The sequence below is a fragment of the Typopeltis vanoorti genome, chromosome 13 (genome assembly GCF_054136105.1).
Source record: "Typopeltis vanoorti isolate ZY-2024b chromosome 13, IOZ_Tvanoo_1.0, whole genome shotgun sequence".
Classification (NCBI taxonomy): domain Eukaryota; kingdom Metazoa; phylum Arthropoda; class Arachnida; order Uropygi; family Thelyphonidae; genus Typopeltis; species Typopeltis vanoorti.
In genome coordinates this window covers 78843216-78862837 of record NC_143561.1, presented here as the reverse complement: position 1 = coordinate 78862837, position 19622 = coordinate 78843216, and the positions used below count along the sequence as shown (strand labels likewise).

Genomic DNA, 19622 nt, shown 5'->3' with positions numbered 1-19622 from the left:
AATAATAGCTTTCGATTCTGATGGTGGGATATTTAATTCTGAAGGTTTGGCATTGTTGATCACTTTAGCTACTTCAAATTGAAGTCTGTTGACGTTTTTTCTATATTATGTATGAAGTCTAAATATGGGAAACATTTTGGTGAAATCACAAATTTATGGCCTCTTGCTAGAACATTTAATTCATCTTTTGTTAGTGGACGGTTAGATAAATTGACTACCCATTTTTCCATTGGTAATTGTTAGTGATCTTTTTAATATATATTGGTATTTAATATGTAGAGCACTATTGCTTTTATCAAAAGTTTTTTTCCTGAATTCTTTGAGACAGTTATAATTAATTGTAACAATTCTTGATTTAACGTTTTTGACAAGTCTGTTTCTAGTTCTGTAACATTTAAATTGTTTGTTGCTAATTCATGCTTAGAAACTCATAACTGATTGAGTAGTAAGGAATGACTTGCTTTTTGATGGATTTTATGGGCACCTGGAGATTTGATGGATTCCTTCAGTTTTGCAAAGGTTGTAATAAGATTATCGCGTCTGCACTTTTTTTAAAAAAGAGATTCTATCTCGTAGCTTACTCTGTTTTAATTGCAGTTTTCCTAGTAAGTTTGTCTTCTGTGCTGTCATTTCCCCGTGAAGGAATAAAACTTTTTTAAATAACGAAACCTGTGGTGCGATCATAATTAAAAGAAACACACGTATTAACCACAGTGAAAATTATTTAATTGTAAATATTTCATCCTAAGTATCTTAGGACATCATCAGTACAGTAGTTTAAAACAATAATAGGAATAACATAGTTAGGGTGCATGATTACAATAGAATCTCATTAAACGTATGTTAGCAGAGCTAATCTAAGGTGATATGGTCACTTAAACAGAATGGGAAAGGAAAGATTAGCAAAACAAGCTTTCTCTGCCAGGTTGGCAGGAAAAAGACCCAGAGGAGGATGATGATGATATAGGTGGATTGAGACAATAAAAAGTGCCTTAGAAGATAGAAATATAAGATCTGATAATGTTGGAGTCTTGACAGATAACAGATTGATTTGGAGGAAAATTGTTGATAGGAAGTTAATAATGATGTAAGTTCTTCATGTAGTACTATCATAATATCTTGTACACCCCTTGAGGGTACGTCAGCAATTTGATGATGATGAAGAATATGATTTCACAGGTTTCAGATTCAAACAGGTTGGTAATGACATTATACAAGTGTGACTATGGTTATAAAAGGGGATTCATGCATGTTCATGAATGCAAGAAGTATTAGGAATAAGAATGAGGAATTTATAGCATTGATCAGCTTGACTTGGCCAAAAGTTATAAGCATCAGTGAGACCTGGTTGAGTGAAAATGATATAGTCACAGGGATAGAATGTAAATGGCACTGTATTTTGAGAGAGGATAAAGGGAATAGGACAAGAGGTGGGGGTATTGCTAATGATGGCTGAAGAATTACAGCCAACAAGATTATAGTGTTTTAGGTCTGGGAGAGATGGTTCATTTGAGGTTATGTGGTGTGAGAGAGAGATAAATAGGACAAAATATTTTTTGGGGAGGCAGGGGGTTGTATACCAGAGTTCTACAGGAAGATGACAGACAGACTTAGGATTCACCTTGGAGCAGTGCCATGTCTTGAGAAGCTACAAGAAAGGAATGTCAGTACATGGGAAGTAGTCATAGATTATTTGAGAGAAGCAGTTTCAGACTGCATAGCCAAGGTAAGGAGGATAAACCAAGCGTGAATCAAATGGATGAGTAGAGATATAAAGCAAGAACTGCAAGAAAGAAAGAAAAAAGAAAAAAAAAAGAAAACTGGGGTGAGTATAAAGAAAAAGTTGATCAGCATAGTCATGAGGAGTACAAAGTGCAAGCAAGAAGGATGATCAGTTTTGTAAGAAAGGTCAAATCAGATTATGAGAGAAAATTAGCTAAACAGCAAAAGTAAACCCAAAAGAGTTTTTTCATTATGCAGCAAGTATGACAGAAAATTACTATAAGTAGAATGACTTTAAACAATGTTGATGGTAGGAAGGTGACTGAGGCAAAAGAAATAGTTGAGTTGCTGAGTTGATCATCTTACAAAGGTGTATCATCCAGGTGGAGATTTTGCAGTTGCTGATGTGACACAGACACATATCAAAATTGAGGTAGATGAACAGAAGGTGTTCAGCATATTGAAAAATTGAATTGAATGTTCAAAAGATTTGGCATTGCCTCTGAAGTTTTTCAATTTTAGTCTCAACTCTGGTAGGGTTCCATGGGGATTGAAAAGAGGGTAAGATAGTTCCATTGCATAAAGGTAACTCTAAGACAGAGGTAGCAAACTACAGACCAATTAATATATCAGGAGTGGTTTTAAAGTATTGGAGAAGTTGGTTAAAGGTAAAATCCAACAGTGGGTGCATAGATATATGATACTCTCTGGTTAGCAGCATGGCTTTGTAAAGGGTAGGTCCTGTCTTGGTAATTTATTCACATTTTATAATTAAGACAGCAGAATTAGATAAAGGAAAGGGTTACACCATGGTCTTGTTGGACTTTGCAAAGGTGTTTGACAGAAAGCTCATGGAAAACTATTACAAAAATTGGAGCAAATGGGAATGAATATGAAGCTAGTAGCATGGATAGGGGGATGGCTGACAGATAGGACAACAGAGCCTAGTATATGGTGGAATGGGATCTAGGAGAATGGTGGTGACTAGTGGAGAACCTCAGGGTTCTGTACCTGGATGACTATTTAATTAGCATATCAATGATATAAGGAAATATTTAAGAGAGGCTACTCAGTTGTTTGCAGATGATGCAAAACTAGGGAGAGCAATAGTTGATAAAGGTGATGTAGATATCCTGCAAAATGATTTAAATAAATTGGTATTGTGGACAAATGATAATAAGTGTCAATTTAATTTTGCAAAATGCAAGGTTATGCACTTTGGTTTGAAAGGGTTGCATATGGGTGTATCATATTGATGTTGCTAGAGTGTAGGAAAGAGATGAAGCTAGGGGGACTTGGGGATAATAGTGAACATAGGGTTGAAGTTCAGAGCAACTTATAAAAGTTGGTAAAACAGCTCAAGCATTACATGGATGTTGAAAAACATGCTAATAGTGAAGTTATTATCCCTTTTTATGAGGCCATGATTTAGCCAAGTCTTGACTACTGTACACAGATTTGGTCGTCTGGGTTTCTTGGGTACCAGGAGGTAGAGAAAATTCAGAGATGAAAGACCAAGCTGATGACAGGTCTGTAGAATGTGCCCCATGATGATAAGTTGAAGGTTTGTGGGTTACAAAGTTTAGTTGATAGGCAGAAAAGAGGAGACGTTATAGAAACTTTTAAGATATTAAAGGGTTTTTTATAGAATTGATGAAAGGAAATATTTCAATATATGACAAACAGAGAACTAGGGGTTGTCTGTGAAAGTTGTGTAAGAGTGTGGTTGGTAGTGGTGTGCAGATCAGATTTTTTCCATGGAAAGTGATGAATGGGTGGATTGGATTGCTAGAATTAGTTATCAGTTCCCTGACAGTGAGTGAATTTAAGGAGAGGTATGATAAGTTTTCTGTATATAATAGTTAGGTTGGCTCTCCCATGATGAGTCTCTGGACTCCATGGAGATACTGTATTATTATTATTATTATTTTTATCTTGGATGGGATGAGATGTATTTTCTCGGCTTTCATCCTCGAAGCTTATTTGTGAGCTTATCTGAGGATGACACCAGTTATTATTTATTGGTTTATTTGCTGTGTTGGGAAGCTATGAAATCTATTTAAACAAATTAAACAAATCAACCCAATTAAACAAATCTATGTTTAATTGGCTTGATTTCTACTGCAGCTATTGATTGAGAAATTCGCGCACACACTACAACTTGGAATGTCTTGATGCATCGCTGAACTGGAAGCCTGAATGAATAATATTGTGTTTCATTGCATTTGTATGGTATTTTGGGTATGTGTTTCTTGTTCATAGTATGTCCTTAGAGCTCTTTTCAGGCTATTCTAGTTTGTAAGATCTCTGTATTCAAAAGGTAATTTGTTTATCATGTCTGGGATGTAGAAGTTTTGTGTGGCCTTTCCATAGTGATTATTGTATTTATATGTGATATAATTAGTTGTCTGAGGTCTTGTTATACGGTATGTATTTCTGACTCTCCTGTAGTTGGCATCGAAATAATGTTTTAGCAAAGCTGCATAGTGACATAAATGTTTTGCTGTCAGTATTTTGTGTTCTGACATTGCAGTGTATATAAAGTCGCTATTGTCTCTTTGTTCCCAAAAGATCAGTTTTATCATTTTGTGCTGTAGCGCCATTAATTTATTTAGTTTGTAGGGTGCACAGAAAGCATACAATGTTATAGCGTATCTTAGTATATTTTGGCATAGTGCTTTGTATATTAGTGTTTTTAGGCGTGTAGGAACTATGTCTTTTTTACCTGTAGAGTTTGCCAGTTATTGTTTAGATTGTTTATGTGTATTCCAGTTTATATCTGCATCGAAGTAAATTCCAAGGTATCTTATTGTTTCAACCTGAGTGATTGTGGTGGTTTTGCTGTTCTGTGTGTTGGAAAGTGGATGTTGGATGGTTATATCTTTGTTATCAACTGGTCGAGTCAGTGGATTTCTAAATATCATTAATTTTTTCTTTTCTGAGTTTAGGTGTATAGAGTTTTTCATGAGCCAGTCTGTGATTAAATTTGTCATGTTGCATATTTGTTTGGGATATGCTTGCGTAATTATGGATTGATATTATAGCTGTGTTGTCTGCATATTGGAATATCTTATCTTTGAGAGGTAGCTGATTAATGTCGTGCGTGTAAATGTTGAATAGAGTTGGGGAGAGTACAGCTCCCTGTAGTACTCCACAGGTTACTGGTAGCTCTCTGCTTTGGTTTGACCCGATACGTGTGATATGCTTTCTATTTTGAAGGTAGTTTGTAAACCACCTGTGAAGAGGCCCGTGTATTCCAACATGCCTCAGCTTTTCTAACAAGGTTTGATGTGTGAGTGTATCGAATGCTTTAGTTAGATCAATAAAGACTACCATGGCAATTTTGTTTTTGTCTAAAGCAGTATTAATTACATCTGTAAAGTCTTCCAAGAGAGATGTTGTTCCCTTATTTTTCTGAAAACCATATTGTGTTTTGGGGATAATATGAAAGGTCTCTGTATATGTTGTGAGTTTCTTCAGTATGATCCGCTCCATAATTTGATTGATAGTTGGTAATGTTGCTATGGGTCTGTAATTGCTGATTAAATTTCTTTTTCCGTGTTTGTATATGGGTGTGATTATGATGGTCTTTAGCATACTTGGTATCTGTCCTGTTTTAAATATTTTATTTATGAATTTTAGTAGGATAGGACTTAAGCTAGTTGCATGTTGCTTGACATCCTTAGGTCTTATACCATCAATTCCCGGGCTTTTGTTTGGTTTGATTTGATGTATTGCAGAGAGAAATTCTGCTTCTTTTATGGTTGGGAACCATAATGTCTGTTTTGATTGTGGTCCAAGTGGAGGATCACGTTTTGTGATTGGGGAAATATTTCTGTGCAGTTGTTGGATGGAGTCTGCAAAGTATTGGTTAAAGTCATTTGCTAGTTGTTGGATAGATTTTTGCATCTCTCATGAAGCTGTGTTTTATGGTTTCGGAGGCAGTGGTGTTGGGAACACAATCTAGCATCTCATTGATCAGATGCCAGGTTTGTTTCATGTTGTTTTGTGCAGAGGTTAGTTTGTCTCTGTAGTAACTTCTTTTTGCATTTCTGATTTCTGTTGTAAGGCGATTCCTTGTTATCTTATATTCAGTTTTTAAAGCTGTGTTATTTGGATATCTCTTTAATTCTTTCCATAAAGCGTCCTTTCTGTATATTTCTTGGATTATGTGTTACCCAAGGATTTTGTGCTATGTTTGAACGAATTCTGACTTTCTTTGTAGCTTTCTTATATATTTCCTCCAGTGTGAGTTTAATGTTGTTGTTGTTGTATAAGATGTTGTTGTACTGGGAACATCTGATGCCAGGTGTTCCCAGTCTGTTTTTCTTATTTCGTGGTTGACTATTTCTTCGTCTATTATTGTTTTCTGTCGCTTTTCTTCTGTGGGACATTGCATGGATATTGTCTTGGTGTGCAGATTTAGAGCGGTGAAGTAATGGTCTGCTACTTTGCACTTTATGACTGATGCAGTGTAACTGTTTGGTGGTGCTCGACGTTTATATGATCTAGAAAGGAGGCAGTGATAGTATTTCCGAATATTTCTTCTCTAGTACATGATGTTATTGTTGGTATTAGATTATACATGGATAGCGTGTCTAGGTATTGTACAGTGTTGTTCTGGTTTTCGTTTGCAATGTTTATGTTTATGTGGCCAATTATCATTAGGTATTCGGTTGAGCATATTTCTTGGCATGAAAGCCAGCAATTGAGTTTGTGCAAGAATTTTATCATGTTTAGGTTTGGTGACCTGTAAATAGCATTTAGTATTATGGGATGCTGTCTATTGGTGGTATTAGTGATTTTGAGGCAAAGGGTTTCAGCATGCTCAAACTGATAGGCCATTTCTTTTGCTATTAATTTATGATTGATAAATATTAATATTCCATCCCTCTTTTTGTTTTTGGTGGCATGATCTGTGTTGTTGGAAGCCTGGAATTTGGAAAGCAGTCGCTTCGTCATTAGTTATGGATACTTCTGTTAGAATCAATAATATCAATGTAATTCCTCAGATAAGCCTGTAACAATAACCAATGTTTTCAGATGCTTCTGATGTTAATATGCAAGATTGAGAGACCTCTCGCTTGTACTGTGTGTTGTTTCCATGCATCAAGCTGAAAGTAAAATTATTGATGTATTCTGATGTAATTACATCTATCTGATGGTTCACATTCATTTTTGTTGTGTTGAGATCTTCTTTTTTGAACTAAGTTGGAGTCTTTTGTTTCACTCTGGCAACCTATCTATTTCTTCTGAGCTTTTTATTTGTATAGACTTTGAAGTCTCTGACTTTCTCAAGAATATTTTGCCATCTTTGATCCACAAAAATTGATTCTTTTTTTCTGTTTTTTTCTTTTCTTGCTTGGTTCAAAAGATTCTGATTGAAAGGTGTTAAATGCTTAGAAAGATTGGCGTATTGTCTTGCCATGCATTTAAATCCTTGACAACTCGTTTTTTTCAGTTTGCTGGCTTTTATGAAATTGTCTCTTGTAGCCTTGCTTGTCAGACAGATTATGACTGGTGCGGGTCGTGGCAAGCCTTGTTTTTTTGTTCTTCCTGGGAATCCGATTTATGGTCTGAATATCATTATGCTGTAGGGGGATGTCATTTGCATGGCCAACTTTAAAACTATGTCTCTGAAATTTTCTGTGGATTCAGTTTCTGGAAGCGTTTATGACAAGGTCTTCTTTATGTTGTTGTTGTTGGTTTAAAACTTCGTATTGTAGTTTTAGGGAATTATATTCTTGACGGAGTTCTGATGTGTCTTTTATCAATTTGTGTTGCCTGTAAGTTAGTGCGTTAATGCTGGTTTTAATGTCTTTTACCGTTTGTAAGACTTCTTTGACTTTTGAATTATTAAATTTAATAAACTCTCCATATTCGCAAATTTTTTCTGTTATTTGTTTATTCTGTTTATCAAAGAGTTCTTGGACAAGGTCTACTAAGCTGACTTCTATATTCTCTAAACCTTTTTCTAGTAATAAATTTACAGAATTCAAATTAAGACTCGCTGGTATTTTTTTGTCTGTTCAGTTCATTGTCTAATTCTGCCTCTGGCGTAATCTGTTGCGTAGGTGGTGGCATTTCTTTGTTCTCTCTGCAGTATAGGCATTTCCATTCCTCTCGGTTGGCATTGGATTTGTGTTGCCATGTTGTTTCTGAGGCTCCGGAACATGTAAAGTGAAGATTCCTAAGGCATTTCCTGCTGGTTATATGACTTCCGTCGGACAGTAATTCCTTCAGGCACTTGTTGCACTTCATGACTTGCCTTTCTTCCCTTGGACAACTGTAAAGATGGCGACGTCCTTTGTTCTGTGCTCATTAGTGACCACGGTGAACTCTGCTTAATTTTCAGCACACTCAAAATTTGGGTTCCACTTGGCCGATTTCGATGAATTATATATCACTGTCTTCAGCGTGACAAGTAGAGTTACTTTGTGACACTTTTAAATTAACAACAGGAGTTTGAACCACATTAAAGTATAAAAAAACTGGACCAGCGATACAACCATGCAACCATTCATATGCCTACACACCGCCCTCTCTATCCTAATAATAATAATAGTAGTAATAATATTAAGATATCAGTCTGTGATACACTGTCAGTTGTTACATAATAATCACACTTGAAGACAGAACACAAATGAAATAAATGAGCTCTTAACTTAAAACAGACTCAACATCAATAGAATTCAGGATAGCACCATCAATGGAGAACCTAGTTGGGCTTGCAGAAGAATTAGTGAGGAACCTCATCAAAATATCTGGTGATGTTTTGCTGAGCTTCCTCAGCAAAACAAAATAACCCAAAATAATAAAAGGTGAGGTACTTATAACTGGTGTTAAAAAAGGCCGGCCTGGTTGGCTGAGTGGTTAGCGTGTCTGCTCTCCAACCAAGAGGCTGTGGGTTCGAATCTCGCTGTGGGAATGGATGTTTGTGATTGTCCTATAAACTTTGTGTGGAAAGGGAATCTGCAACCTTACCACTTATTCTTGCAGACGACATCACTGCCAAAACCATGTGAAGTACAGCAGTGACCATACGGCATCTAATAATAGTAATAATAATATTAAGATATCAGTCTGTGATACACTGTAATTGCCACATAATAATCATACTTGAAGACAGAACACAAATGAAATAAATGAGCTCTTAACTTAAAACAGACTCAACATCAATAGAATTCAGGATAGCACCATCAATGGAGAACCTAGTTGGGCTTGCAGAAGAATTAGTGAGGAACCTCATCAAAATATCTGGTGATGTTTTGCTGAGCTTCCTCAGCAAAACAAAATAACCCAAAACAATAAAAGGTGAGGTACTTATAACTGGTGTTAAAAAAAGCCGGCCTGGTTGGCTGAGTGGTTAGCGTGTCTGCTCTCCAACCAAGAGGCTGTGGGTTCGAATCTCGCTGTGAGAATGGATGTTTGTGATTGTCCTATAAACTTTGTGTGGAAAGGGAATCTGCAACCTTACCACTTATTCTAGCAGACGACATCACTGCCAAAACCATGTGAAGTACAGCAGTGACCATACGGCATCTAATAATAGTAATAATAATATTAAGATATCAGTCTGTGATACACTGTAATTGCCACATAATAATCATACTTGAAGACAGAACACAAATGAAATAAATGAGCTCTTAACTTAAAACAGACTCAACATCAATAGAATTCAGGATAGCACCATCACATAAGTATCAATGGAGAACCTAGTTAGGCTTGCAGAAGAATTAGTGAAGAACCTCATCAAAATATCAGGTATTACTAAAACAAAGTAACCCAAAATAATAAAAGGTAAGGTACTTATAACTGGTGTTACCAAATCAAATAAGACATAAAACCTCATACGATTCTTCTAAATAACCTAGTGTTTAGGTTTATGCATCGATTCTCCAGCATTGTATATAGTTTAAGGAAATTAACAACCTATTTATTAATAAATAAAATTATTTACTTATTATCCTGTATTTCACTGAAGTCAGATTGGCATAATCGGGGATTAATACACTTGTATTAGTCACGTGCACACTGACATACTTCAGTAACAAATTGTAATTCCTGTACTACTGGCAATACTTCATCACACATTTAAAAAAAAAAAAAAACTCAGCCCAGTTTGATAATGACTCCTTATTCACAAATTTACACTTAAAGACACCTTGGAGACTTTATCCAAGCAGAATTTCTTCCAGATATCTCGGCCTTTTTTCAGTTCACTATGAACTTGGGCTATTTTGTTTGCCAAGGAAAATTCTACAAATTGTGAGGGTACAGCCAGCCACGAGTTCCCCTCTTTCTCCCCATTGTCAAACTTGGAGACATTTGAAAAGAATGCCCTAACCCCCCCCCCCCCCTTAAATCCACTATCTGGATGACATGTTTGCAGTTTGGCCACATGGCTTGGACAATTTATGCACTTTCCTTTCCCATTTGAACAGCCAATTCAAGGATCCATTTCAAGACAGAAATAGAAAGTAACAACACTCTTCCCTTCCCAGATACCCTAGTTACAATAAATTAAAAAGATACCAAGAAATTATATTCTTGGTTTAATCCTTTATCCAAGTGTAAGCAAACAAAGTTTGTGCATGAAGTGACTTCACATCGATTGCCTTAGTATCCCATAATAATGCAAAGCACATATCTTTACAGACATATAATGCTATGCATTATGGGAAGGGTCACTAACCAGATCAGTTTCGACCTTTGATGTCTCATCAGTAGGAGCCAGGCCCAGCAGTAATACCAAGGTTAAAGTAATGCGGAAGTCATATTTCCATATACAAGTAGTGAAAAGGTGTCGCACCTTATTACTAAAATACTCTGGATTAGTGATAGATGTTGAAAGTTTTTTCACTTGGTTATGCCATAAATTAAAGATGCCAAGAAATTATATTATTGGTTTCATCCTTTATCCAAGATTCATGAAGTTACTTCATGTGCAAACTTTTTTCTTTGCTTACACTTGGACGAAACCGATAATATGATTTCTTGGCATATTTAATTTATAATTTAACCAAGTGGAAAAACTGGCAGCCCTAGTTACAAGACAATTAAATGGATTCCTGATCTTCACAGTCTACAGAAAATCCACACACACACACACTAGGTGCATTGTCAACAGTCACATCACCTCCTCTCCCTCCCAACAATTTGGGACTATAAAAACCTTAGTCAACTGGGCAAAATTAATTTGCTCAGATAATGATGCACAGAACTCAAACACATAAAAAAACACTTTTTCGGCCAATGACTAAACTTTCACCAAATACAAAGAATTTTAACAACACTGACCCACACCAGCCCTCCCCACTCCCTTACATAGATTACTGCAAATCTATCATATCTCCTATATCTGTGGCATCTCAGTAAAGACAGCCAAGATATTAAAAAAGCACAATCTAGTGACCATCTATAAACCACACAAAAAAAACTAGCAGCCCTTATCTGCTCCCCACAAAGATGCTACAACCGCTGGATTTACCTGGGGTTTACCAAGTATCCTGCAGCTGCAACCTTTCTTATTATGGACAAACAGATAGGATAGCCAACATCTGTATATCAGAGCACCAAGATTACATTAGATTCCACCACTACAATTGCTCAGTATTGGCAGAACATGCCCTTGATACCTGTCACAGGATCCATTGGAAAAAAACCACTTTACTCCACCAAACCAAATTCAAGCTTGAGTCTTCAGCTTTGACACCACAGATGTGAGGTTTCTGAGAAAAATTAGGATTGTGAACAGATGACATCAGTTGCAAAATCATATTAAAAATAAAAATAATAGGAAGGAACTTGACATTACTAGCATTCAGGACAGAGCTGATCTAAAGTTGTTTAGTCACTTCATCAGAATACGAAAGGTTATCAAAACAGGTGTTTGATGCCAGGATGCCTGGAAAAACCTGAGGAAGACCAAAATAAAATAAGATTTGACTGAAATTAGGTTACTGAAATATAAGATTTGACAGTATTAGATTCTGATAAAAAGCAAACAAATTTGGAAAAAATTGTTAATAGGTAGTAGTCATACAAACTTTTCATGTACTACCATTATAGTATCCTGCATACTCCTTGAGCATGCCTATCAGAAATTAGAAGGTGATTAATTTGTTGTTGAGTGACAGTGATTCTGCAATATAATGTCTGAATATTCAATCCTTCCTATGCTGAAAGCTGTATTGAGTTCAGGAAACACTACTGTAAATAGAACTGTATTAGTTCCTGATATGAGAGCAAGTTAACAATGTTGTGTTACAGAAAAATCTCATTATTTGAATCTAAGGAATCTAATTGAGTTCCTATGGATGAATATTTCTCAGCAGATTTTGTATGATTACATTAGTAGAAAGATGGTGAATGTAGTTTTCATATCAAATCAAATCAGACCTTTGGTAAACATAATTTGAGTAGTAGTGAAAGGGGCCTGTTTTTCATGCCATGGAATTACATAAAAATATACATCATAAAGTTTTTTTTTTTCACAATTAATATTGGCTTGTGGCTTTTTTGTGTTGATAATTATGTATGTGGAGAGGGATGGGGAATGCATATATTTATCGCATTAGGCAATATGTGAAAGTTTAAGCCATATTCTGCTGATGAGTAGTTGTTTTTCTTTAAAAAAGATAAATAATAATTTGAATAGCCTTTTTTTTCTTAATGTTTTATTCAAAAAAAATGTTTTTTTGAACAAAAAGGGAAATTTATAACTTTTATTTTAATTTGCCTAATTTTATCTTTTCTTTTTTCAAATATTGTGTATGTATTTTATAAACCAGTTTTATTTATATATTTTTCAATCATTTGTATCAAGTAGTTCAAAATACCTTTCCAGAAGTTCGACCAATTCCCTATTTGCCAGAAAGCACAGCTTTACATGATGCTTTTTCTTCAGAGTTGGAGGAATATTTTGAAGATAACTTAGTAACAGGACAATTGGATTCACCATTTATTATTGATGAATTGTCAAGTGAGGAAGAATTAAGCTCTGAACAGCTGGAATTAGTGGCAAAAGAAAATATGAAAAACCAAAATCCTCTTACATTAACAGACGATTCCCATAGTCAAAATATATCTCTTTCATCATCATTGAATGAAAATTTCTCAGATTTTTATAATGAAGAGTTTAAGAAGTCTTTTAGTACATCCCAAATTACAAATCATAATGAATCCTGGAGTTTTAGCAATAAAATGAATAGCACAATGCAACCAGATGTATTTAAAGAAACAGAAGGATTTCTTTTTAGAGAAAAGGCATCTGATGACATTCCAGATACATTGTTATTACAAAAAATTAAAGCATGTTTTGATCAGGAAAAAATTAAAGATATTTACAGTTTAAGTGGACGTCTTCAAGACATATTAAATCCAGCTGAGATTGAAGAAATTTTGACTCATAGTGATGTGTATTCAGAATTTATTGATGATGAAATGCTAGAAGTTTTGTCACTTGCCCAGGTAGAAATAACTTCAAACCTTAAACCTAATTCCTCTTTGCAAAAAACTAGGAAAAGCAAATCAAGTGGGAATTGCAAAAAAACTATAATTGTTGCAAAAAATCAACATAATGATGTGCTAAATGACATTAAAATACGAGCTGTTTTTGAAGGCTTAAAAAAAAGTGGTGAAAAAACAATCAATCAACAGTCTGGTCATGTTGAAACTAACTCTTTAAGACAGGATATATGTATGATTTCCCCATCCCACAATGTTCGTGCATTTTTTGAAGAAAGTCTGATTAAAAGTGCTTCAACATTGAAAAAGATATCGCCAAGATTAGATGACTGGAATTATGAGAAAAGTGAAAATGAGAGCTTTGAATCTCCTACTAAATTAATTCCTGTTCAGAAAGAATCTCAGAATAATTTACTATTAGTTGCACAAAATTTAGAAACCTTAGCAAGCACAGAATTTGAAAAGAGATATGGCATTGTGCCCATTTTGCAGCCAGATGGTAGTGTAAATTTAAGTTGTGTGTCTTCTCAACAATGTGCAATACAGAAATTGCAAGATACTAATAACTTAAATGGGTTGACTGCAATTACCCCTGAAGTTCTGGGACCTTTGTCCAACTCTTCTGACAGTTTATGTGATTCTTATTCAATAGCAGTTGGAAATGAAAGTGATGAAAAATGTAACTTTGATCCAGTTATATCTACAGCTTCTCCTGGAAGTTTGGTCTTGCATATTGGACTTGAAGAAAGACATCAGATCCCAGAAGATAATCCAGGTTTGTTTATCAAACTCTGCTACTTGTAAGCAACTGGAAGCTTATTCTACTAATCCTGACAATTTTTATTTTCTCATACTAACAGCTGAAGTTTCTAATAATAATCTTTCAGGTATTTCAAATATATCTTTCAACCCAAGTTTCTACTGTTATCATTTCTTCGTATTTATAACATTTTTTTTTTTTATCCTGGTGTTTGTTTATTTATTTATACTTCACATTTAACTATAAAATGCAAATATTACCAAGTTGTTTATTAACAGTTTTTGAAATGGTGTGCTGCTATCTTTTTGAACACTTGGGGGAGAAAAAAAAAAAACTGTATCCTTGAAACTAACTCTTCACATTAATGGCATATCCCTTTCAAATGATTATATGAACCAAATTTTCTATAAATGTTTAGAATTTTAGCCTCTGAATGTGTTTTAATTCATAGTTTATTTAAATAGTATGTTGATTCTAATCTATTATAGAAATCTTTTTATGATACATAAATATTTTATGTATCTGCTAATCCTTTATTTTATTTATTTTATTATTATTTTTTGTTGTTCATATGATAGCTCTTATAATTTATCTTGGCATGCAGAGTTTTTGGAGATCATGGATAAACCTAGAAGTATGGTTAGGTCACAATAGTGGTAGGAGTTAAATGAAGCTCAGGAACCTGTTAGAACTGTAGGAATGATAGTGTTACTTAATAACATAGTAATAAAATAGAAGTATTACTTAATCTTTATAATGATTGAGAATGAGCCATATGTTATGTAATGTGTAGGCACAAATATTGAATCATTATCAGGAGGAAAAATGGGTATATGAATGGAAGCTAGTGAGAAAGAGGCTGAGCAAATATCATAGAGAATTTTTGAAAGAATTTGTATGAGTAGGAGGTAGGGGGGATGGCTTTTACTTAATACTTGCCTTTCTTTCCATCACAATGAATAATGAAGGGCAATGAACTGTTATGATCATGAGGTATAGAAGCAGTGTATGAAACTTCTTTCCAGTTATGGTATGAAACTATACCATAACTGGAATGAAGAAGGAACAAGTACCTAATTGTTTACCATCGACCTGTACCCAATTGTTCAAGAGATTCATAATGGAGGAATTAGAAACATGGACGTCAGAGAACTGTATTCAAAATTATTAGTCTCATAACTGCAAGGCATAAGGCAGGTGAAATATAATTAAGATCATGAAATATGTGAGAAAGATAGAATACTGTATTTTGCTCCATTAATACACTGCTTGAAAAAATTAACAAAACACTTGGAAAATATGTAATTCATGCAGTTTGCAATGAAGAATGACAAAATTTCTCCTCCATCATTATCCACTGTGATGAAAGAAAGGGAGGTATTCAATAAAAGCTATCTTTTGTTCTACTCATACAAATTCTTTGAGAAGTCTCTTTCTCACTAGCTTCCATTCGTATTCTCACTTTTTCCTTCTGCCAGTGATTTAGTATTTGTATGTCCACAGTGATAGTGTACAATAGAATAACAATGAAGATAGTAGGGAGCTAGAAAGTTGATACATTATGCTTGAAAATGTGGTCGCATAACATCAATATTATGTGACCACATAATATTGATATGTGGTCACATAATTTCACATAAAAGAGGATCATAATCAGAGAGGATTATGACCTCTCTGACTGCTAAATAGGCCTGATGGAAGAGATTCTGATGCTTTAAGATTCTGTGGCAACAAATCCCATTCTTCTACCAGAGTAGATTTCAGCTCACCAAGTGACTGAACAATGGCTGTCAGCATTCAATGCAGTGCCCAAGGGTATTCCACATATTATTATTATTATTACATGACACCTCCAGGGAGTCCAAGGACTCATCGCAGGAGGGCATACTACTCTACTTCGCTAAATACATTTCATCCTTTCCACTACAACTTAATTATCCAACTACATATACACTACTACCATCAGCGCCATCTATTGCCCTTCATCACCAACAATAGTATTTTTGCCTGTAAATTGCACATGTTCTGAAGGCTGATTTGTTTACATGGGATGAAAAAACCCAAGTTTCCAGGAGAAAAAACCCTGCTATCACCGCATGAGCAGCTAACTCACCTTCAACTGAAAACGCCCATATAAGAATTCCGCTTGTCACGACGAGAATTGAACCTAGGTCTTTTCCAATCTAAGGGTGCAGTGTTCCGCTATTCTTCCAATTGCACTATGGCAGCTATATATTTGACCAGATTTAAGTCTGGTGATTGTGCTGGCTTCAGCAATCATTGGATATCTTCAGTTTCAAGATACCTCCTCCTCCCCCCCCCCCTCCCTCATCATTTGAGCTGCATGGATAGTGGTATTGTCATGCATAGGAGAAAAATCTGGATCAGCTGCACACACCCGTACAAAGTCACACACAGGGTTTGAGGATCTGTTTTGTACCTCTGAACAGTAATGGTATTCCTATCAAAAATAAGAGAGGAGAGAGAGATGAAGCTCTTGATCATTACTGCATCCCACACAAGAATACTGCTTCCACTTTGGCTTTTTCCCCGATATTGGATTCATGGTACTGCATTCCTTATTCTCTCCAGATCAAACAATACTAGTAATATCCATTTGTAAGCTAAAATGGGATTCATAAGAGAACAGAACTGCACTAGTTTCAAAAGGATGAACCACATTTTTACCTGTATATGAAAACATTTTCATTACCAGCCAAATGTGGACATAAATTTATTGACAGCATATTAATAAATTATATTACACAAAAATGTGTTATAAATTTCATACAAATTAAATTGCGATACTTTTTTTGGCAAAAGTTACAAATTTCTTAAGGACATAATTAAGGAATTAATGTACAGTGCTTATAGAAAGCTATGCAGAGAGACAGTTCGGAATGTAATATGTCTCTCACCCCCAAACTGTAATGCAGCTCTCATAACATCGTACCATGCTTAGCACCAAGTGATTCAGGAGTTCTTGAGGCAAACTGGCCTACTCCTCCTTCAGAACAAGGAGGAGTTGGCCAGTTAGGTCTTTTTGTTTTCTCGAGAGGGAATTTTGAGCATCAATATGTCTCCCTATTACATCCCACACATGTTCTATAGGATTGAGATCTGGAGAGCATGCTAGCCACTCAATTCGATTAATATCCTCAGTCCCCAGAAGTTTTTAATTTTTTATGGTGCAAAGACATCAAAGGTCATACTGTGCCAGGACACAGGTCACAGCAGCAGATAGTAATTGGTTGGTAGGACAATCGCAAACATACGAGGGTGGTCTGAAAAGTTCTTGGCCTAACAATGAAAAAACAAATTTATAATTTCAAAATGATTTTTATTTTTCAACATAATCTCCCTTGAGACTAATACATTTCTCCAGCGATGCTCCAGCACCATTATCCCATCCCTGTAGTTGGCTCTCAGTGAGATCTGCAAAATACCCCTCTACTGCAATCACCTATTGATTCAAAGAAAATTGCTGACTAGCGAGGAAGAGTTTTAGTTTTGGGAAGAGATAGAAGTCAGAGGGAGCCAAATCTGGGGAACAGGGTGGATGTTCCAACAATTCATAGTGCAGATCCCTTAATTTTCCCATTGCCAAAACATCTTTGTGGGCAAGTACATTGTCCTGATGAACGATAATTTTTTTCTTCTGCAAACCGGGTCTTTTCTCATGAATTTTTTTTGTCTATTCCGGTTAAAAGATCGGAATAATATTCCCTGGTTATTGTTTTACCCTTTTCAAGATAATTAATAAACAAAATGCCTTTAGCATCCCAAAACACCAATGCCATGACCTTTTCTGCTGATGGAAATCACTTTGTCCTCTTTGGCATTGAACAACCGGCTTCTGTCCACTGTTTGACTGCCGTTTGGATTCTGGTGTGTATTTTCATGCGAGTGCATTTTTGATCTGCTGTGAGCAAGTGCAACACTCATCTTACGCAAAGCTTTTTCATTTGCAATTCTTTATGCAAAATATATCCTACACGTTCTTTTGAAATGCCTATAGTCTCAGCAGTTTCACGCACTTTGATTCGCCAATCATCCAATACCACATTGTGCACTTGATCAATGATTACTGGTGTTGTTACTCTTTTTGGACTTCCATCACGTGGATCATCTTTAAGGTTGGTACAGCCACTTTTAAACTCGGCAGCCCATTTCTTAATTGTAAAAAATGAAGGAGAAGAGTGCCCATAAACTTTTATGAATTTCTTTTGGCGTTAAACCTTTTACAAAGAATTTTATAACTGCATGATACTCAGTTTTATCCATTTCACGGGATATAGACAGACAACACTTTTGCTTCAGACAGCTATATAAAACAAACTACTTGATAGAATGACTTGCAATTTCACATGGATGCTTATGACAGATGTACCAACTTAGAAAAAAAAAAATCTTGCTGATAGTGTTGCCATCTATGGTTGAGGCCGAGAACTTTTTAGACCACCCTCATACATGCCTTTGGCAGGATTCAAACCTGCAGCCTCTTGTCTGGAGAGCGGATACATTATTCACTCGGCCAACCATGCTGAAATCCTCAGAAGTATCTCCATTGCTTGAGTATGATGTGGTGTGGCACTGTCATCCATAAAAATGCATTCTTTGCCTACAGCACCACGGAACAATGGAACATTACTGAAGAATTTCAGTGCAATATCGTTTACCAGTTATAGTCCCCTTTTCCAGTACTTGTAGTTTAGTGTGTTCGTTAAGCATAATGACTCCCCATACCATGACCCCAACATCGCCATATCTATCTCTTTCAAGAATAATTTCACGATGGTAAACAGTATTACTTTCATGCCAGGTCAAGTGTTATCTAGAATCGGAGGAATAATTAAAACATCTCTCATCTGTAAAGTGTACATCAGCCAATTGGTGTCTTGTCCAATTTTTATGGATATAACACCACTGAAAACATGCTCTACGATGAGCTGTGGATAAAGGGACGCAGACTTCATATCTGTGTGCTGGGGCTTGAATGGAGCTGACTTGCAAGCTGATGTGTCGTGGTGCGTTGATTATGTTCATTATTATAACCAAAAATCTGTCTTCATGCTCCGTGATAGAGTGAGAATGACCTCTTATCAAACATCTTGAACACATTCAACTAGTTTGAAATGCTGCCCAGAGCCTGGATACAATGCTATGTGAGATTCCAAAATCTCTGGCAATATCAGTAATTCTGTGGTCTTCTTCAAGCTTTCCAATAATTTTTCCCCACATGAAATCATCTGGATGATGTCTTTGAAATATTACAAGACATCCAAGTTTGCAACTTTATTCCTTCACGATAAGAGTTTCCTTCAAACACAATTCATTTAGCCAGTCTTTTGCCTTTTCTCCTGTTGAATGCTATCACGTGATCCCTTTGTGCACTTTCCGAAAATTTGAATGTGTACCCACTTTCTACTCAGAATCATCAGTTATACAAATTGCCACAAGCTGATTTGTCTGAATTTTTGGTTGTAATCTTCAGAAATAGTGTTTGTCCTTCAGTTTGGACATCAGTATATTAACTTCACATGTTCATAGCATGAGAAGCTCTGCAGTGACTTGTGGTTAATGCGATATAAGCCACTTTTCATGTGTAAAGTCCACTTTTATTAAGCTTTCATAACACAGTCTGTTCAGAAATGTTTCACCCCATGACCAC

General features: G+C 35.6%; 1 protein-coding gene across 4 annotated transcripts in view; it reads left to right on the top strand.

Annotated features, from left to right (window-relative positions):
* Positions 1 to 19622, top strand: part of LOC150100307 (uncharacterized) — a 495437-nt gene that overhangs the window by 317133 nt on the left and 158682 nt on the right. For 3 of the 4 annotated variants that reach the window (XM_090402566.1, XM_090402565.1, XM_090402567.1), the window contains exon 13: positions 12572 to 13966. The exons of the other annotated variant lie outside the window; for it this stretch is intronic. In XM_090402566.1, the coding sequence (XP_090258692.1) occupies positions 12572 to 13966 (1395 nt within the window). The remainder of the gene's footprint in view (positions 1 to 12571; positions 13967 to 19622) is intronic. 4 annotated transcript variants of the gene reach the window in all.